The sequence below is a fragment of the Anabrus simplex genome, chromosome 2 (genome assembly GCF_040414725.1).
Source record: "Anabrus simplex isolate iqAnaSimp1 chromosome 2, ASM4041472v1, whole genome shotgun sequence".
NCBI lineage: Eukaryota > Metazoa > Arthropoda > Insecta > Orthoptera > Tettigoniidae > Anabrus > Anabrus simplex.
The window spans coordinates 200,179,259-200,199,670 of NC_090266.1; the positions used below are offsets into that span (position 1 = coordinate 200,179,259).

General features: G+C 38.5%; 1 protein-coding gene across 3 annotated transcripts in view; it reads left to right on the forward strand.

The window, feature by feature from the left end:
* Vap33 (VAMP-associated protein 33kDa) overlaps positions 1 to 20,412 on the forward strand; it is a 189,222-nt gene that overhangs the window by 154,711 nt on the left and 14,099 nt on the right. For all 3 annotated transcript variants that reach the window (XM_067140500.2, XM_067140501.2, XM_068226133.1), the window contains one exon: positions 11,562 to 11,660. In XM_067140500.2, coding sequence (XP_066996601.1) covers positions 11,562 to 11,660 — 99 coding nt within the window. The remainder of the gene's footprint in view (positions 1 to 11,561; positions 11,661 to 20,412) is intronic.

A 20,412-nucleotide genomic window follows, 5' to 3' on the forward strand; every position in this document is an offset into this window, starting at 1 on the left:
CGAAATTAGACAACTTATGAAACAAAGAGACTGCGCACACAGACAGTACAAAAATGACCCTACCGTACAAAACTTTGACGAATATAGGAAGTTACGAAATAAGACAACACAACAAATACGAAATAGTAAACTGCGACACGCTTACAGTTTAATTACACCTGATAGTAGAACAGTGACGACATTTTGGAAATCTATTAATAAGCTTGGACTTACGAAGAACAAGATCAGAGAAGAAATTACAGTACCTCTCGAGACTCTTAACGAGTACTTTACTGCTAACTGCTCCGCAGTACGACATGACGACAACAGAGACTTATGAATTATTATGGTACACACCCTACTCCTGACAGAGAAAAATTCTATTTCAGTCACGTGACGCCCCTCCAAGTCAGAAAAGCAGTCCTCAGAATAAGCACGAAAGCAAAAGGAATTGATGACATTGGGACTGACATGGTCAAACTAATTCTTGATTGTATATTACCAACCTTAACTCATATAATCAATTTCTCTCTTCTATACTCCACATATCCAACTCTCTGGAAGAAGGCTATTGTGCTACCTCTTCCGAAAAGTCAAACGCCTTCGAACGAGGGAGACTATCATCCAATATGTATTTTATCAGCTTTATCAAAAATCTTAGAATATGTAGTCCATACACAAATGTGAGTACCTTCGAACACACAATCTCCTTAATCCTCTCCAGTCCGGTTTCCGACAAGGACATAGTACGACTACAGCCTTACTTAAAGTGACTGAGGATGTTAGACAAGCAATAGACTGAGGACGATTCACAGTTCTGGTACTACTAGATTACAGTAAAGCTTTCGACAGCGTAGACATTGACATTTTACTTGTAAAGCTGAGGGCTCTAAATTTTTCTCAGAGTACGATTGCTTGGATGCATTCTTATCTTCACGGACGTCAACAATGTGTGAAAGGTAATAATGAAATCGTTTCCTCGTGGCGCCACATGAAGAGAGGAGTCCCTCAAGGCTCTGTACTTGGTCCTCTTCTTTTCGCACTCTTTGTGAATGACATATCATCCAATTTAAGACACTGCAAATACCATATGTACGCTGACGATCTTCAACTCTACACCAACTCTACAGCACAAGACCTCCAGGAAGATATAGACTTACTAAATATTGACTTACAGTCTGTTAGTGATTGGTCTGCTGCGCACGGCCTGAAATTGAACCCTACAAAGTCGCAAGTAATCCTTCTTGGCCATCAAAGTCAAATAACAAGTATAACTAAACGTCCGTTGCCAAGAGTAATCCTGCAGGATGTTCCAATTCCTTTTGTATCACAAGTGAAGAATCTCGGTGTTATCATGGATGAACGCATGACTTGGTCTGCACATGTCTTACATATGTCAAAAAGTTTACTCAGCTTTACATTCCTTATATAAATATAAACAAATATTTCCAATAAAGCTTAAAAAGAAATTAATTGAAGCCCTTGTAATGCCACATTTTGACTATTGTGATGTTTTCAATGACGTCAGGCCGCAATTTTCCCTAAGGCTACAGCGCGCTCAAAATGCATGTGTGAGATATATATGCAATTTAAGAAAATTTGACCACGTGTCACCATCTTTCCTAAAATTATAGTGGTCGCGACTCCATGTTCATCGTAACCATCATACTTTGTCTCTCCTCCATCGAGTTCTTACTACATCTTCCCCATCTTACCTTTCTTCACGTTTCCATTACTTCTCAAATGTTCACGACAGACATACAAGGGCTCAAACATCCAACCTGCTCATCATCCCTCACCATCGAACTGCCGCATATAACAGCTCCTTCTCGGTGTCTGCCGCACAAGAATGGGATCGTTTACCGGATGACGTCAGAGGAATACCAACTACAGTGTCATTTAAAAGAGCGTTAAGAGGTATAACAGGATGCGAGTGACCTGTGAATTTCTGGCCTTTCAGTGATCGTGCTACTACAATATCATTACTACCTATTATTATTATTATTATTATTATTATTATTATTATTATTATTATTATTATTATTATTATTATTATTATTTTCATCATCATCATTGCTGCTGTATGTATGTCTCACTGTGGTGGAATTTTATTTCAGTTGTATTTTGATTGTGCTTTAATTGTGTCTTCTAGTATTAATTGAGGAGTTGGATGCAATAACAGCGTAAGTAGATTTACGTTATTTTGAAAAACAGAAACTTGAAGTTTATAAATGTTCTGAGTTAAAAGTAATATTAGGAATCAACCTGAATTTCATTTAAAGACATTTAAAAGAGCCAGGAAATGTATTTCCCAAATAATTTTACTGATCTATTAGCATATAAGAAAGACAGAGTTATTTAAAATTTCCTTCTATACGCTGTTATTGCATGAAGAGAAGAAATATTATATTTTTCCATACACCAGTATTGATGAGGGAGTTAGGAAAGAATGATCGCCCACTATAGAGGAACAAAAGTGGCAGTTTATCCCACCTCAGTTCTCCAAAATGTCTAAACTTACTAAAATTAAGAACAAATTCATAAAAAAACTGTCAACTAAGAAAGGTTAAAAAAAAAGTTTATTCATTATTTAATATTCACCCTTTTCGTTCTTTATTGCGTAAAGGGCCGAGAGAGGTTTGTTACAGTGCTCTCCCCAACTATGGTATTAGGCTATGGTAATTGCCGCCCCCCCCCCCCCCCCCCCCACCAACAAATATTTGAAATGTTATAAAATTAGAAACATTGCTTTCTGAACAACTTTTATTCCTATTTTCATTTACAAAGTGATTCTCTAAACGTAAAAGAAATGAAAAGAAACAAATAACAGATCACAAAGTATATAATTGGGATTTAGACATTGTATGTCTTACTTGTCTAAAATACTTAAATACCGCATCATTGACCAAAATCAGGATGATTCATCTTCACATGCTGCATTAACAGACTCTAGGGAATCATTACACACAGGCATGACTTTCACATACCACTCAACATTTTCAGGTTTTAAGTACTTCATTAGTGAAAGAACATCAACCTTTTGTCTGCACCAGCCACTAAACTTTCTCTTCCGTTCGCTGACATCTTCTCTAGCCAAAGAGCTCTTGGCAACTGAACGTGCCGCTCGTGAAACATGCCTCATGCAATAACAGCGTAGCGCATGGTACCGGTTTTAGTGAGCTCCTGACCTCTAGCGGCACCCTAGCAAACTAAGACCCGGACTGGGTTGTAGTGAAGGGACCGGGAAATTCGAAAACGGTATTCATGCAATAATAGTGTGAGTAGACTTACGCTGTTATTGCATCTAGCTCCTCAATTACGGTAGTATTACTTATGACTTTAATGTATACTAATTGGTCTAGGCCCAATGGCCTTAACTACGCCAATAAAGACATTTATCTATCTATCTATCATTAAAATAATAAATAATCTTTTCCCAGTCACACGCATATAGTGTTCCCTATATTTAATATTATTAATTATAACATTTTAATATTTACAAAATAAAAATTACTACTGGCATGCAAATCTCGTGGTTTAATATATTCAAATTAAATGTACTCATCGAATGCTGGGTATGATTTGCTGTCATCTCGAGGTACACTTGAGATTTTACACCATCTTGATAACTGCTCCTCTCTTTGATAGTCCTTGGTTCCTCTTCATCCTAACACGATCCATGTCTCGAACTGTGGTCTTCTTAGTGGAGTCTCTAGACGTTCCCTGTAGAAATGACTGTAGGCACTTAGGCGCGATTCTCGTAGGCTCCAGTTCTTGGGGTTCGATGATCACTCACGAACATACAGGCAAAAATGGGAAAATCAGTTACTAACACTGTTTATGTGCTTTCAAAGAATGTACTGGTGATTAGATCCACTAATAACTTTAACTAGATTAATGCAAATAGTGGGAAGTTTGTATAAATCACTATTCATTTTCCCATTAATCACACAGTCTAATTATCACCACGGGTGTCCATGGAGTATGTAAACGCTAATTTTATCAGGAATAGTTCTTTAATTTTACTGAACGTCACTCGCTCTTAAAATGCTTTAGATCGGTCACTATTAATTACTGAACGTAATTAGCTGTCTCACTACTTCTAAACAACCTGATGCGTTTGCCCTTTCACTAATGATTGCATCATGAGCCGCAACTGACTGTAGTTGATATTTAAAAGATTAAATGTTGAGATAAGGCTTCTATTCATCACCACTGTACATTATCTTGTACCACTTGGCTTATTTCGCTATATTTTACATCGCACTGATGTGTTTTTCTTCCTTGACAGAACACTTCATATACTGATATCCCTAGTTCACTCCTAACATGCAAGTACTGCGGCTACGCAAATTACAATGGGATACTGCATCTAAGTCCAGGTCTTATATTATCTGGGGTGAGTGGTCGGGGAGGAGGTAGACCACGCCCCTGGTCAAAATGGAGCTCCGGTAAACGGAATCTTACAGCGACGTGAAAGCAAACAAATTATAGCTCGTGACCCCTATTTTCTACTGATCTCATTTAAAATCAAAACGATCAGCGGGTCATTCACAATCTCAAAAGCGTCATGGTTCATATCGCAAGACCTCCCACCATTTTTCCTCATGTTGCCAGATTTCGGCAGTCGTCTTTAGTCTGCGAACCACTATATGACAGGCGTCGTTACCGATCCACTATTAAAGTATTGCATTTATATGCATCAACAATTAGCATTAAATACATCGGTTCAAATGAGACCTGACTCATAAATTTCCAGAGATTATCTCAGATGGTTTTCTTCTTCTTCCTCTTTTTAGTTAATTATGGTGAAGTGGCACCAATGAATGCGGTGTTGAATTAGTAAGGATATTTATTTCTTGGGGGTTAACACACCCTAATTCAGCCCACTCTACATTTCCACGCGTAGCGTCATCACTCCTCCTCGCTCGCATGAAAAGAGAGCGTGATTTCAAGGTTCAGCAGTAATGTGCTATCCTTTTCTCGATACAGCGCAGAAAACTGCTCCCTTCGGCCTGGCGTATCGCAAATCACATCCCGGTTCGGCATGTAGACTACTAATTACGATATTATATGTCGCAGAATGTTGCGGAAAACGGCATATATGATCGACTAAACCTTCTAACATGCCTGTGGCATGGTGATGAACGGTTCAGTACATCTTTTTTTTCCATATCACTCCCTGCACCTGGTGGTGAAAGACACTCCCCAGTTGTATCCTTCTACTAACTTCCATATACATTCTTCTATTTAGCTGCAGTCGCTTAAGTGCAGCCAGTATCCAGTATTCGGGAGACAGTAGGTTCGAGCCCCACTGTCGGTAGTCCTGTAGATGGTTTTCCGTGGTTTTCCATTTTCACACCAGGCAAATGCTGGCGCTGTACCTTAATTAAGGCCACGGCCGATTCCTTCGCACTCCTGGCCCTTTACTGTCCCATCGTCGCCATAAGACCTATCTGTGTCAGTGCAACGTAAAGCAAGTAGAAATTTTTTTTTTTTCTGAGAATTGAATTCCCAATATTTGAAGTGTTCTATTATTTCCAGTTCCTTGTCTCCAGTTTTGATAGCTCCTTTTCCTTCTTTACTTCCCCTACTCATCACCATCGTCTTGCTCTTCTCCATGTTGATCTTCAATCTCCACTGTTCAGTGCTTCTATTCAGTACATTCAGCTGTTGTTGTACCTCCTCATCCTCTCCCCAGATATCATCATCATCATCATCTGCAAACATCATTCATTCTTTTCCCTCTATATAGTCTTCCCTTGCTATCTTTATTATGTCAGCCATCACCATTATGAACAGCAAAGGTGACAATGCACTCCCTTGTTTAGCCTATAGTCAATTCCAAACCATTCTGTTCTACCCACTGTTGTTTTGACACTGCTGTAACAGTTACTGTATATTGCTTTTATAATTGCCTGAAATGTTTTTTTCCCGTCTGTTCATTATCTCTTCTGGTTTTGTCAGTATTACCCCTTTATACTTCACAATTTCTGTCTTCATTTCATTCCTACAGTTCCTTATAATTTTAAATAATTTTTTTCTCACCCTTCAAATCTTCCTATACTTCCTGGGTGAATATTTCCCAACCTTTCTTCGGCTACTACATTATTGCGAACTTTTTTTCCTTCCGTGTATCTTGCTCTACTCTCTCTTCAGTCTTCTGTGTTTTCCATTCCTTCCAAGTTTTCTTCTTTTCCTTTACTTTGTCTTTCACTCTTATCATTCCACCATATTGTCTCTTTCTCTCTTACCTTTCCTAATGTTCTGCCGCATGTATTCTCTGCACACTATACAAATGCACTCTTAAAATTATTCCTTTCCTGTTCAACATGACTAATATATGTCCTTGGTATCAGTTTTTGTAATTCTTTCCTGAACTCTTCCTGAACCTGCTTTTCTGTCAATCTCTGGACCCAAATCTTTCTTTTTTCTTGTAGTTTTGTGTCCTTGCTTACATTAAAATTTTGCTTTTCTGCTCTATGGTCACCCCCAGTGGTTTCCTCAGGCATACCTGTAACATCCATACGATCTTTCAGATGTCCCTTTTCCACTACTATGTAATCAACATTTTCCCACGAACGTACTACGCTGGCGTCGCAAGGGGAGAGGCGATACTCCCACGTGACACGTCCCAGGTGGCGGATAGGGGGTCCTAACCGGCTTGCTGGCGGACTTGAGGGAAATAAAATACCTCTTGCGGACCAAACACACAACCCCCTCTGGGTGGGGGACGCAGATGAAGAATACACCCACGGTATCCCCTGCCTGTCGTAAGAGGTGACTAAAAGGGGCAACCAAGGAATAATCAAATTAGAACCATGATACTACTTGTAATTAGTACCACCACGCAGGGAACACCATGGGTCGCTTTTACTTACGCGTAGTACCACTATGTTAGGTACATAATAGGTTTGTGATTAGTAGCGACAGTATGTGCTCAGGATACATTTTACAGTAACTGTGATTTGTACCACTATATGAGCGACACCATGGTTCTGCCTTGCCTATGATTAGTACCCACTATGTGAGGAACACCACGGGATAGTGCGAGTCCCTGTGGTTAGTCCACTTACGTGAAAAACACCATAGGTTTGCGTCGCCTGTATAGGTTTGTGTTGCCTGTAAATAGCGACAGTGTGCAAAACACCATAGGTCTGTGTTACATGTGTGCATTACATTACCTGTGAGTAGTACATACCTGCCAACTTTTACAGTTTATCTGTAAAATTTACGGAAATTGCAGCATTTTACGGTTTTATGGATGGACGGTGTCATTTTACAGCTTCGCGGACAAACATTTTAAACAACATTCGATAATCGCTCCATTTTTGTACAATCGGTTGTTTGCGTAGATCGAAGCACGCTCGGTCTTAGTCAAAGGCAAGTCCACGATAGTCGATAACTCATTCTTTGATATGATTGGTGTTTTTAACCACGTGATGTTTGTGTCGTTATTGGAATTGATTTTAAAGCCGGGATAACAGTTCTTCGTGTGAATCCTAGCTACAATTAAAAATAGGAGAGGATTTCCACCAATCAATACTTATTTATTGCATATATTAAGCTACAGGACCGGTTTCGACCTCATATACAAGGTCCTGTAGCTTAATATATGCAATAAATAAGTATTGATTGGTGGAAATCCTCTCCTATTTTTAATTGTGCAATTCGTCAATACGGAAATGAAGATTATAGATTACGATGAATCCTAGGTGTCGACAGGCTCTGCTCCGCAAATGTTTTGTTCCGCTCCGTTCGCTTGTTGCGATTTAACCTATATTCTTTGACCACGCGAGTGGTGTTCTTTGTTTACGAACAGTACTTCCAGATATTTAAAGAATCATATTCTGTTGATTTTCCGTGCATATTAAAATCAAGAATGTTTTGGCCTTTTAAGGTTATGATTTTTTTGAAGTGTCTGAGTTTTTGTGTTATAACTTTGTGCTTCGCAGTTTCCTGTATTCGTTGGACTAATTACATTTGTTCCAGTGACTGGGTATATCGCTGTTAGCGAAGCCCATTAAGTTATAAAGAAGAAAAAGAATTAAATTTGTTTCACGTGTGTGTGTGTACGTTTTTTACCATGTGCAAATTCCTTGTTCGATTTTGGCGTCGTGTTCATTTAATTGTTTGAGACTTTGTGTGCTTGGACATGTTTTAATGAAGTGTGTTACTGCCTTGAGTGTTTGTTTTAATTTTATGTGACGTTCAGCGGTCCAGGTTCCTTTCGGTGTTTCAGTTTCTCGGACATTTTCATACGCTATATTCCTATTGTAGATTATCGTGAATAAATCCAGCAAGAAACAGTACTTCCAGACATTTAAAGAATCATATTTGTTGATTTTACGTGCATACAGAAATGATGAAAGGGAGAAAAATTTGCCTTTTGCACGGTATGTGGGTTTGATATTAATATTGCACATGCTGGTCGCAATGATTTAGGTAATGGTGAGTTAGTTATTCGCATTCAGACTTCTAACCTAGGGAATGATCTCCAGGATACAGATAAATCCCTTTTCTTTTCATCATTGAGAAACTACTGCCTGTGACTACAACAACAAGAAGTTTCCACTCAAGGTTGATGTGTTAAAGCATGCTCAAGTTGCTAGGTTAGACAAACTTTAAGAGAGACAGTTTTCTTCCATTCGTTTTTGAAGAGAATGAAACTACAGATGAGGTTTGTGAATGAGTTCAGGTTGATGACACTTTGGTTGCAAATCACAAGGCTGCAAGTGATTCCAATTGGGCACAAATATCAAGAATTCGTGGAGCCGATGGACTTCTTAAGTATATTACAAGTGATGAAAATCATTTTTCGTCCGTATTGAAAGTTTCATAAACTGTATATAGGATAATATCTTTTGTTTATTTCCACCTATTCAACACATTACAAGATGTTGGCATTTATGTTAAAACATTTTTCAGATGAGACATGTTTCGCCTCCTACTGTGAGGCATCTTCAGTCAGTATCAAAATAAGGTTTTTTGGATAATGACTGAAGATGCCTCACAGTAGGAGGCGAAACATGTCTCATCTGAAAAATGTTTTAACATAAATGCCAACATCTTGTAATGTGTTGAATAGGTGGAAATAAACAAGATATTATCCTATATACAGTTTACTTCTTAAGTATAGCTGAATTTCTGGAGTAATGCTGTCTATTCTCATCATACTCCATAGCAATGCAGAATGTGAACCTGATTTCAGCCTTGTGAAGAAAAATAGAACAGAGTTCAGATCATCCATGTCCAATGAATCTCTGGAGTCTCTTTGTATTTTGAAGACCAGGAGTTCTGGTCCTTGTTATGACAAAGCATTTTCTCAAGACTTTCTGCAGGAACCTAAAAAGGCCACAACTATGACTTAATCGAACTAGCGTTTGATTTGCAGTGTGTATTATATTATTTCATGCCTGTGTTACGGTAAACGAGTTGTATTGTGTAAAGCCTTTTTCAATTATCGCATATGTGCTTAATTTATCAAGGAAGTCCTGTTATGTATGCTCCAAACTAATATTCACCACGCCTGCTGCTGTTTAACATGGATTTCTTCTTGATTGTTATATTCATCTACAAATCATTGACCTATAATGTAAGTAGATATGATTTCCTTGAAGTATCCTGTTTAAAGCATGAATTCTTGTATTTTGTAGCCCAGAATTATTATTTTCATCAAGCCGCAGTACGTCGAAAATCGTTAGATTTTTGTTGCGCGAGTTTTAATGATACCCCTTTTCAAAAGTTGGCAGGTATTGTAGTACCATAATGTGTGGAATACCGCGAGTCTACGCTACTTTTGATTAGTACCGCAACATGACAAATACCATGGTTCCACATTCCTAGCGATAAGTACCATTATGAGGTGCTGATGACCTGGATTTTTGACCCGTTTAGACTACAAGCATCATCGACTCAGTATTGTGCTTTAGAAGCAGTCCCTTGGTCAGCAATACTATTGTTTAACGCTAGTTTCTGGGAATGTGGGGCATTGCGGGTCGGATCCACTGATTGTTTTAAATTCATATCCATCCATCCATGTTTTGAATTCTGGTCAGTGGAGGATTATGGATTTTTAATTGTTCTTACATTTCGTCTCATTTCGTGCCGTTAGGGGCCGATGATCTAGATGTTATGCTCCTTTAAGCAATAAGCGTCATAATCATAATCAACATTTTCATTCTTCTGTCTCCCGATCCGTACCTCGTAATCTTCTGGCCCTTTTTCTTCCTGAACCATATGTTTCCTATTATCATTTGGTTCCTGTGGCAGAAGTCCATTAACATACCCCCTTCTTGATTCTTGTTGCCATATTCATGTGACTCCAGAATCTTTTCCCCCGTTCCCACGTGTGCATTCTATTTCCCATTATAATTGCTTTCTTGTCTTCTGTGTGTTTTTTTTCACTGCTTCAAGGAATTGTTCTGTATTCTCTTCTTTATTTTCAGTTTTTAGAGCATATACTTGGAACATCTCTTGTTCCTATCTGAAATGGTATCCTTGCTATGATCATTCTGTCATTGATCCTCTTTGCCACCTCTACATATTCCAGGACAACCTTTCTAATGATCATTCCTTCACCTTTTACTGCATTGTGTCCTCTTCTGTAAAATAGTCTGTACTCTTCCTTCAGTTTTTATTGCCCTCTTCCTCTCCATTTTGTTTCACTAAGACCAAGGATGATTATGGCCATCTCTTTCATGAACTTTATCAGGTCTTCAGTCTTGTCTGTCAGGGTTAGGTTATTGACAGTCCTGATTTGTAGATATTTTCAAGAACGTGTATATAAAATTGTTTTTTTATTTTGCAAAAAAAAAAACCTGTCAGAACTGTGATAATTTCCTTTTTCATTTTCCCTGAGAGTCCTAATCATGCTGGCATATGGTAGGAATGCCATCTTGACTTGTCCGGGCTCATAGTACTAAATGTGTTGGTGTTCTGTAATGTTTCTGTTACGTGGGAGACAGAAAAGGAGGTACAAGACTGACTCGACAAATGGGTAGCCAAGTTCAGTGATTCTAAGTTGAAAGTAAGCAAAACAAAATTCTTTGCCATGATAATGAGTAGAGATAATACTGGTTGCCAAATACAAATACAGTACCGAGCGAGGCAGCTGTGTGCTTGCATTCGCTTGATAGTTGGTTTGAACCCCAATGTCAGCAGCACTGAAGATAGTTTTCCGTGGCTTCTCATGTTCACACTAGGCAAATCCAGGGGCTGTACCCTAAGGCCAAAGCACCTTTCTTACCACTCCTAGCCCTTTCCTGTCCTGTCGTTGCCATAAGACCTATTTGTGTCAGTGCAACGTCAAGAAAACTCCAATTCATAACCTTTTTTTTGGGGTGTAAATAATTCAATTTGGTTTTGGAACTTTCCATGTTCCCTTCAGAACCATCAGGGACCATATTCTCTAGTATTGTTTTTACTCTTTCTTACTCACACCTTTTCCTTTAATGTACTGTTCCAGTTTCCTCTTACATTTCCAATCTTCCCATTCTTCCGTTTTTACTCACTTTTTTAACATATTAAGAATTGTAGACTGTTTCAAGCAACTTTTTAACTGATAATTACTTTTATTTCAGCCTAACACAATAACAGAAGAATTAATGAAAGCTTCTGCTGAGGTCAAACGCTTGCGAGAAGAAGAAAGTGCTCTTCGGCAGGAAAACTTGCAATTAAAGGTAAATGCATAGTATGAAAAATAAGTAATAATAATAATAATAATAATAATAATAATAATAATAATAATAATAATAATTAATTTTGACTTAAAACTAATTAGGAATTTCTTCAACTTTCTCTAATTTCTCAGAAGTTTAAGGGTGTATTCAGTATATCATTATTAAAATTTGGAATGTTGTGGACTTCAATTATGATTGTGTATGTTGGGTATTCAGCCCAAAGGCTGGTTTGATCCTTTACAGACCGAGCTCGATAGCTGCAGTCACTTAAGTGCGGCCAGTATCCAGTGTTCGGGAGATAGTAGGTTTGGACCCCACTGTCGGCAGCCCTGAAAATGGTTTTCCGTGGTTTCCCATTTTCACACCAGGCAAATGCTGGGGCTGTACCTTAAGGCCACGGCCGCTTCCTTCCCACTTTTAGCCCTTTCCTGTCCCATCGTCGCCGTAAGACCTATCTGTGTCGGTGCGATGTAAAACAACTAGCAAAAAAAAAATCCTTTACAGCTCCACCAGAAGCTATCATAGACAGCCTAGGCATCACTGAAGAGGTATACTAAGGAAATGAGGAGTGAGGTAGTTTCCCGTTGCTTTCCTCACCGAGCCAGAAGTTGCTGTTGCATATCAGTCTGCCAAGCCCACTGAAATGCATGCACCAACTGACCCTATGAGCGATATTTTCACACCATTCATAACAGGGACTGGCTTCATAAGGAATGGTATTACTAGCATTGCTCATTACTCAGTCACTTTCACATTGTCAAAGCCAAGGATGAGACTTGGACAGGTCAATGGAAAGTAACATGCTCTAGCCCATACCAGAAGACATAGCGCACTGTACACACCCACATCTTGCCAGCAAGGGCTTGCAATTATGATTATGAACCTTAAAATAAGAATAAATAATTTACACCACCTTTCCAATACTTATCTTTCCTTATATTTAGGATATAAACATTACAACTGGTGTTGTAAGTTGGGACATGTTTCGCTTAACTGTTGTAAGGATCATCAGCCGAAATAAATCTTAGCCTAAAGTTAGGTCAGGGCCCCAAACCTAGTGTCCTTAAAATATATGGTACCCTAAGTTTCGACATTTACATTATAGAAAATCAAATAGGCTTAAAACTAGTGTGAAAACATATAAGAATGTTCATCATAACACACATCGTGTTGACAGGTTAAAGACATAAAGTGCAACATAGAGGTAGTAGTGAAGTAATTAAAATCCGTGCTACCAGGCAGCCAGTAAGAATGTTCATACATAAAAATGATTATATTCTTTGGAATGAAGAAGGTAATTAGAATTGTTAACTAATTAAATCTCATTCTTGCATAGACACGGAGTCGGGTACGAGAAATCACATATTGTAGTTGACTTAGAGTAGTAACACTTCAAACAGGATTGATCATGCCTGAAGCTGCTTATAGGTAGAGGCCAATATCCAGTTCCTTTATAATAATGGTTAAACCGAGCTCGATAGCTGCAGTCGCTTAAGTGCGGCCAGTATCCGGTATTCGGGAGATAGTAGGTTCGAACCGCACTGTCGGCAGCCCTGAAGATGGTTTTCCATGGTTTCCCATTTTCATACCAGGCAAATGCTGGGGCAGTACCTTAATTACGGCCATGGCCGCTTCCCTCCCACTCCTAGCCCTTTCCTGTCCCATCGTCGCCGTAAGACCTATCTGTGTCGGTGCGACGTAAAACAACTAGCAAAAAAAAAAAAATTGGTTAAGGCCAAAATCAGGTGTCTTTATTTTTACTGGGAGTTCAAGATCATATATGGAGAAAACAAGATGTAGTGTGCGTGAACTGAAGTCTGAAAAATGGAAAAAGGAAAAAATGTACTCGGTGCCTGGGAAATATAGTGTTCAAAATAGCCTAAGATTGCTTACCTCTAATGTAATAACTTATTCAGTTAAATAACACGATACGCCTGTAAACTTCAATTTAAGAAGAAGTTACAGAGAATACTCAGCAGTCTTTGGATTATTGACGAGCGTTTGCTGCGTCTGACGAGATCAAAGAGTATATGATAGTTGAGTAAACAAATACAAGAATCAGCTGATTATTTTATTCCAATAATTTGTTGTTCGAAGTCGCCAGCATATTTTGCACCTTTGTTTATTCATAGTTTCAAATTCCGATATCCTAATAATATTACAATACAAGTCGCCGGTGTTGTTTCGACAGATTTTTTTTTTGTTGTTGAGAAATTATTGTAGACAACCTCTTACTTTTCAGGATTTAAGGACACTTTTATTCTCCGTCCTGCATAATAGGGAAAATAATAGAAGAATCCACCTGCTGTAAAATCATATAACCCTATTTCAGTGGAGAATTGTAGTATAGATACAGTATATTAGATAGTATCTTGCCTTCATGTGTATCCAGTAGAGCATAGTAGGATAAAATAGTACTAATAATAATCTGTCTACGCATTTAGCTTTGTTGGTAATCTTTGAGTAGTTTGTGTGAATTTCAAACTTGCAATTCTTATTTCTATTTGTTCTGAGTAATAACATACTGTAGTTAGGATACGTCTGAACGTACTTCAAAATTATTGTAGTGTATTATAGTATCTTATTAGACTAAGCACGCTAATTTATATTGTTGTGAAATATTTGTGTAGTATAGTAGAAGTATCTGTAGAAACTCTCTTACTAGAATTCTGTTGTTGTAATTAGGGTAGGCTTAACTGCAGTTTAGAATTGTGTAATTCTTGTGTATTCTTTTCGGTATTCAGTAATTGATGGCAGTTTTTATCCTGTTGGGTGTTGTAGGATGAAATTATTGTACGACTAAGCAGTATTGTAGTGTAGAAGTATATCAACTACCATATTATTGTGTGATCTTTGTGTACTATCCTAGACAATATTTCTTTCTTTTCATTTTTTTTTTGCATAGAATAAGTTATTTTATTTTTTATTTTTCCTTTTTTCCGTAAAGAATGGTTAACGAGTGTAAGTGTAGGAGGAACTGTGGGTGTGGCCAGGCATTAAGGAGTACGAGGGAGGAGTTGCAGAGTTTGAGGGAGATAATTAGGATTCTCTCAGAAGACAGGAAGGAAGGTAGGCCTCCCTCAAACAATGTCCAGGATACAGTGCAGTACAGTACAGGAACAGGGAACTGTTGCTGAGAAGTGTGGAAGTAGGAGGAAGATAAAGGTAGGAAAGGGAAATACAGAGTAGAGGATGGGAAAAGGGAGGTGGAAGTAGCTTCTGCAGCTGTAAGGGAAGATAGGGCCGACCAGGATGGGAGGGGATAAAATGATGTGGCTAGGGTTGAGGCTGTGGTCATGGGGGATTCCATTGTTAGACTTGTGGGGAAAGTGTGTGGAGGAAGAGGAACCAGGGTAGTGTTATCCAGGAATTATGTTGAGGCAGATGTTGAAGAAAATAGAAGAATAGGAGGGAAAGGAAAAAGTGGTAGGGTTTCATGTTGGTACCAACAACGTCAGGCAAGCAGGTATAAGTACCAACATAGTTGGGATGTGTGGGATCTGGTAAATGCAGCACAGGTGAAGTTTAACGCATTGGCATACCTTGCCGCCACCAGGCGGCCCCGCATGCAGTGACCATTCATACACAGGCACCTGGCAGGCGGTCTACTGCGAGGTAAGCTTTCTGCAACTAGTTCAAGTCTTCTGCCCATAAATGGCATGACATGCAGTGTATCATCCGGAAGCTGAGAATCTGCTCTCTCTTGAAGTTGGAATGAACATTATTGCATCACACAGCAGGCAATCTCTCACCAACTAGGGTGATTACCCGCTTGATAATCAGCAGAAATGGCAGACTCTTAGTAAACATTGTATTACAAGGATTAAAATCAAACATACATATATTATTGGTTAGTGAGAGTAAATTGGGCAGTGATATAGCTTTTGAAAATTATACGATCTTATATACTAGTAATGAAAGTTACAGCAGCATTACAAAAAATTTCACGTGGGAGTGATGATGCGTTTGAAGGTGACGATGATAATGAACTCCATCCTGCATACAAGAAGACAAAGGAAGATGGCTGGGAATGGAGTAAAACAGGTGATATACCTTCCAAATATGGTTTTATATGAAATTCTGGAATAAAATCCATCATAAACGGGCCCTCCCTCCAGATCCCTCCCCTTTAGAAATTTCTCATCACGTGGTGCACAACTCTCTATGGGATGAGATAGCTACTGAAGGAAACAGTTTTGCCAATCACTTATTCACAGGAAAAAATACCAACACACCATGTACGAGTTCACTGGGCACGTTCAAAAGGTTTATAACCCCAAACCAGGCCGAGACTGTGATGAAACCAAGACTGGCAAGAAAAGTGCAATGAGTTACTAGTGTGAAAAGTATTTGGTGGCTTTGCATTTCCTGAAGTGTTCTAGGGTGTTCCACACCATTAAAAGCTTTCAAATGGTTCTTCTGGGTGCTGCACTCTTTTTTTGCTAGTGGCTTTACGTCGCACCGACACAGATAGGTTTTATGGCGAAGATGGGATAGGAAAGGCCAAGGAGTTGGAAGCGGCCGTGGCCTTAATTAAGGTACAGCACCAGCATTTGCCTGGTGTGAAAATGGGAAACCACAGAAAACCATCTTCAGAGCTGCCCACAGTGGGATTCAAACCCACTATCTCCCGGATGCAAGCTCACAGCTGAATGCCCCTAACCGCATGGCCAACTTGCCTGGTGGTGCTGCACTTAATCGCATCAAACAATGGCATTATTAAAATTCAATATGTTACAGATTGCAGTATAAACCTTAGTAGTGTAAAACTCTATCTTATGCATGAAAGAAAAGAATGGCATACATGTGCATGCTCAGTACATTAAAAATAGTATGTCAGTGGGTTAAGGAAGCTGAGATTATCAGTGGAATACTGTGTAGGAGGGATACGGACTGGAAGGTGATTGGGGATTTGAGTGAGACTATGGAGTGGGTATGTGGGGGAACTGGGAGTGAGATTCCTAGATCCTAATGGGTGGGTCACAGATAGGGATCTGCACTCAGATGGCCTTCACTTAAACCATGGAAGTACGTATAAGTTAGGAAATTTTTTAGAAGGGTTATAGGGAGGTACATTCAGGGAAACGGTGGTCTAGGGAGTGGTGGTAAGGGTACAGGAATCTTGAAGTCAAGTAGGGATGACCTAAAAATGTTAGTGTTGAACTGTACAAGTGTTGTAAAGAAAGGAATAGAATTAAGTAATTTAATAGATATATACTTACCAGATATTGTAATTTCAGTTGTATAAACGCTGAGAAATGATATAATTGATGCGGATATTTTCTCACGGAACTGGAGTGTGTATCATAGAGATAGGATAGGAATTGTAGGAGGGGAAGTATTCATTCTGATGAGAGAAGAATTTGTAAGCTACGAAAAAGTTAAAGATGACGTACACAAAATTCTAGATGTAAGGCTCATTTCTAAAGATAATAGGCAACTTGATGTCTTTGGAGTGTACGGACTGGGAAAGGGTAGCGTTGACCCAGATCCAGAATTATTTGATGAGATAATCAGCTATATGGGAAACTATATGGAAAGGAATGTGATTGTGGCAGGAGATCTCAATTTGCCAGGTGTCGATTGGGACGGTAATGTGAACAACAGGAAGCATGACCAACAAATGGCAAATCAGTTAATATGGGAAGGACAGGTGATTCAGAAAGTGATGGAACCAATTAGAGGGTAGAATATTCTGGATGTGGTGCTGGTAAAACCAGATAAGCGTTATAGAGAAACCGAAATAGTAAATGGTATTAGTGAGTATTAGTGATCATGATTATTTTTTTGTCATAGTTAAAAATAAACGTGATGGAAAGGAGAGTCTTAAATGTAAGACTATTAGGCAGTACCGTCGGGCTGATAAAATAGGCATGAGGGAGTTTAAAAAAAGTAACCGTGATTGGTGGAAGACGGTAAATAAAAATTTAAACATACTCTGGGATGGGTTTAAGGCAATTCTTGAGGAATGTGAAAACAGGTTTGTACCTTTAAAAGTGGTAAGGAGGTGTAAAGACTTACTTTATTATAACAGAGAAATAGAGAGACAAAGAAGGAGGTGCAGATTGGAAAGAAATAGTAGTGGCTGTGGAAGTAAGGAGAAATTGAATCTAGCAAAGAAGTCAGCTAAGGATAACATGATGTAAGCATAATGGCAGTCATATGAATTTTAGTGAAAATGGAATGGTATGTATAGGTATTTTAAGGCAGAAACAGGTTCCAAGAAGGACATTCCAGGAATCATTAATGAACAAGGGGAGTGTTTATGTGAGGATCTTCAAAAGGCAGAAGTATTCAGTCAGCAGTATGTAAGGATTGTTGGTTACAAGGATAATCTCCAGATAGGGGTGGTGACTAATACTAAAGAAGCAGTGTTCTTCCTAGGACCTTTTTATTGGGTGCACTGCCCTGCCATTTTCAGAGGCTGCCCTGCTAACATAACCTACATATGTGCTAGTTACATAATATTTATACATATTTGAGTCATGGGATGCTCCAAATTAAAATTTTTAACTTGACTATCACGTTGTCATGCACAAGCGGTGGCTGTATTAGCGAGAAATCCCATGCGAGCGCTCGACTCGGCAAGACATCACAAACCCGTATGGCCAAGACTGACTCCAATCTTCAGACCTTATTGCTACTCTTGATTGTTCAAAGATGGCAAATCGAGTAGCCAGATTTATTGGAAATATGGGGGGGGTTTGGTTATCGTATGTAGTCGGGTGTAATTTCATGTAAGTTGACAATAAATGTTTCTTTGTAGAATATAAGTGTGCAAGTGTATTTATATGAGTCAGTGGACAGTTAGGATCTGTAATTATACGCTGTAATATAAGAATGTGTTTGTTTTGATCGTGTTGTGAACCAGGTTTAGGTCTGTGGCAAGGTCTCTCGTACATCTATTCTCAAGTATTCTACGGAATAGAACATTATGAGGGAAATGAATTAGGAATATACATCGTGATTATTTTGAAGTTGATGACAAAACTGTAGTGTGCATACATAATTTTTAGAATACGTCTGAGGTTTGGAAAGACTTTTTCTCTAATTCCAAACGCTGAATCTATTTGTGTTCCTCGAAAAATATTAATTTAGATAGAATATTATTTATATTATTATATTCCGTCAGTGTCTAGGTGCTTCAAAGGGTTGAGTGACTTGAATATAAGTGTATTTTACAATAATCTGTGCTTGCCTGCTGAATTGTTTGGTTGGATCTTGGAGTATAACAAAACTTATATAAGTGTGACAGATGGAGCAATCTATATACTGTAACACAGAAGAAATAGCGACTTGGAGGGATTAGCTGGGTTTGTAACGCAGGGGTTTACATTACCAACACCTTCCGATTTACACTGGTTACCTGTTATCAATCGGACTACATCGAACTGAAGGTCATCCATGTGTGGTTAAAATAGCAATGTTTAGAGTCGAGAGTTTTTGCACTCACGCTCTTTAGTGGGTAAAAACCTATTATATCTTTAGTGTCTGAACGTTTCATTACTAAGGTTACCATCATTGTGTGAAGTCCTGCTATGCCATATGTCAAAAATCAAATCAAAATCAAAATCTCTTTATTTGCAAATGAGGTGTCTACCTCGGTGGCAAATGGTACACCAAAATACATTATTGTCAAGCACTAAATTTTAAATTAATAAGAGACGAAGAAAATTTTCCTAGAATACAATATTATACAATTTAGGCTAATAATTTGTTCTATTAAACACATACATCATCCTTAATAAATTTATATTGTTTACAAAATTCTACTTATAATATCTTACAAACATAGTCAACTCATATACAGTATGTGAAATTACTTCTAATAATAATATACAACTGGTATAAGATTAAAATTAACATTGAATTTATTTACATATTTATATTTTACCCATTTTGGAACATAAGTAGCATAACGACCTGCTGCGTCTTAACCAGAGCCCCTTTTGCTGCCACTTTTCGGAGTTCCTGAAGGGCCTTCACAGCTACCGTAGCGGTCCCAGGGCCCTCGAAGTCCCCACTGTACTTCACCCCTACAGACAGTCCCCTACTTGGGCTGTCCAAACTCCATAGACCAGGGGATGGAATTAATTTAATCTCACACATTTTTTATTTACAATATCCTTCACTGGTCGAATGCCCTCTAAAATTTAATTTATTATCTCTGTTGTTGTTTATTCTCTTCTTGAATATCTGTACAGATTTTGGAAAAGGATCAAACACTACCCCTGGTAAACTGTTCCACTCCTTCACGCCCTTCCCAATGAATGAAAATTTACCCCAATCGCTTCTGCTAAAATTCCTTCTAATTTTGTACTTGTGGTCAGTTCTACCAATATAATTATTTTCCAACTGAAGCCTCTCATGGATATCTCTCCATGCTTCTCCTGTATAGGCTCTATATAATCCTATAAGTCTAGTTTTCTCCCTTCTCTTACTTAAAGGTTCCCAACAAAGTTCCTTTAGCATTTCTGATACACTACTCTTTCTCCTGAAATCCCCTGTTACAAACCTTGCTGCTTTCCTCTGCACACCATCTAGTTCTTTTATTAGGTATTCTTGGTGAGGATCCCAAACACTGTTTGCATATTTCAATAATGGACGAACCATACTTAAGTAACTTTTTTCTTTTAATTCTTTGTTGCATCCTTTAAGTAGCCTCATTATGACATGTAATGAGCTGTATGCTTTCCCAACAATGTCATCAACATGACCCTTCCAGTGCAAATTACTTTCAAATCTCACACCT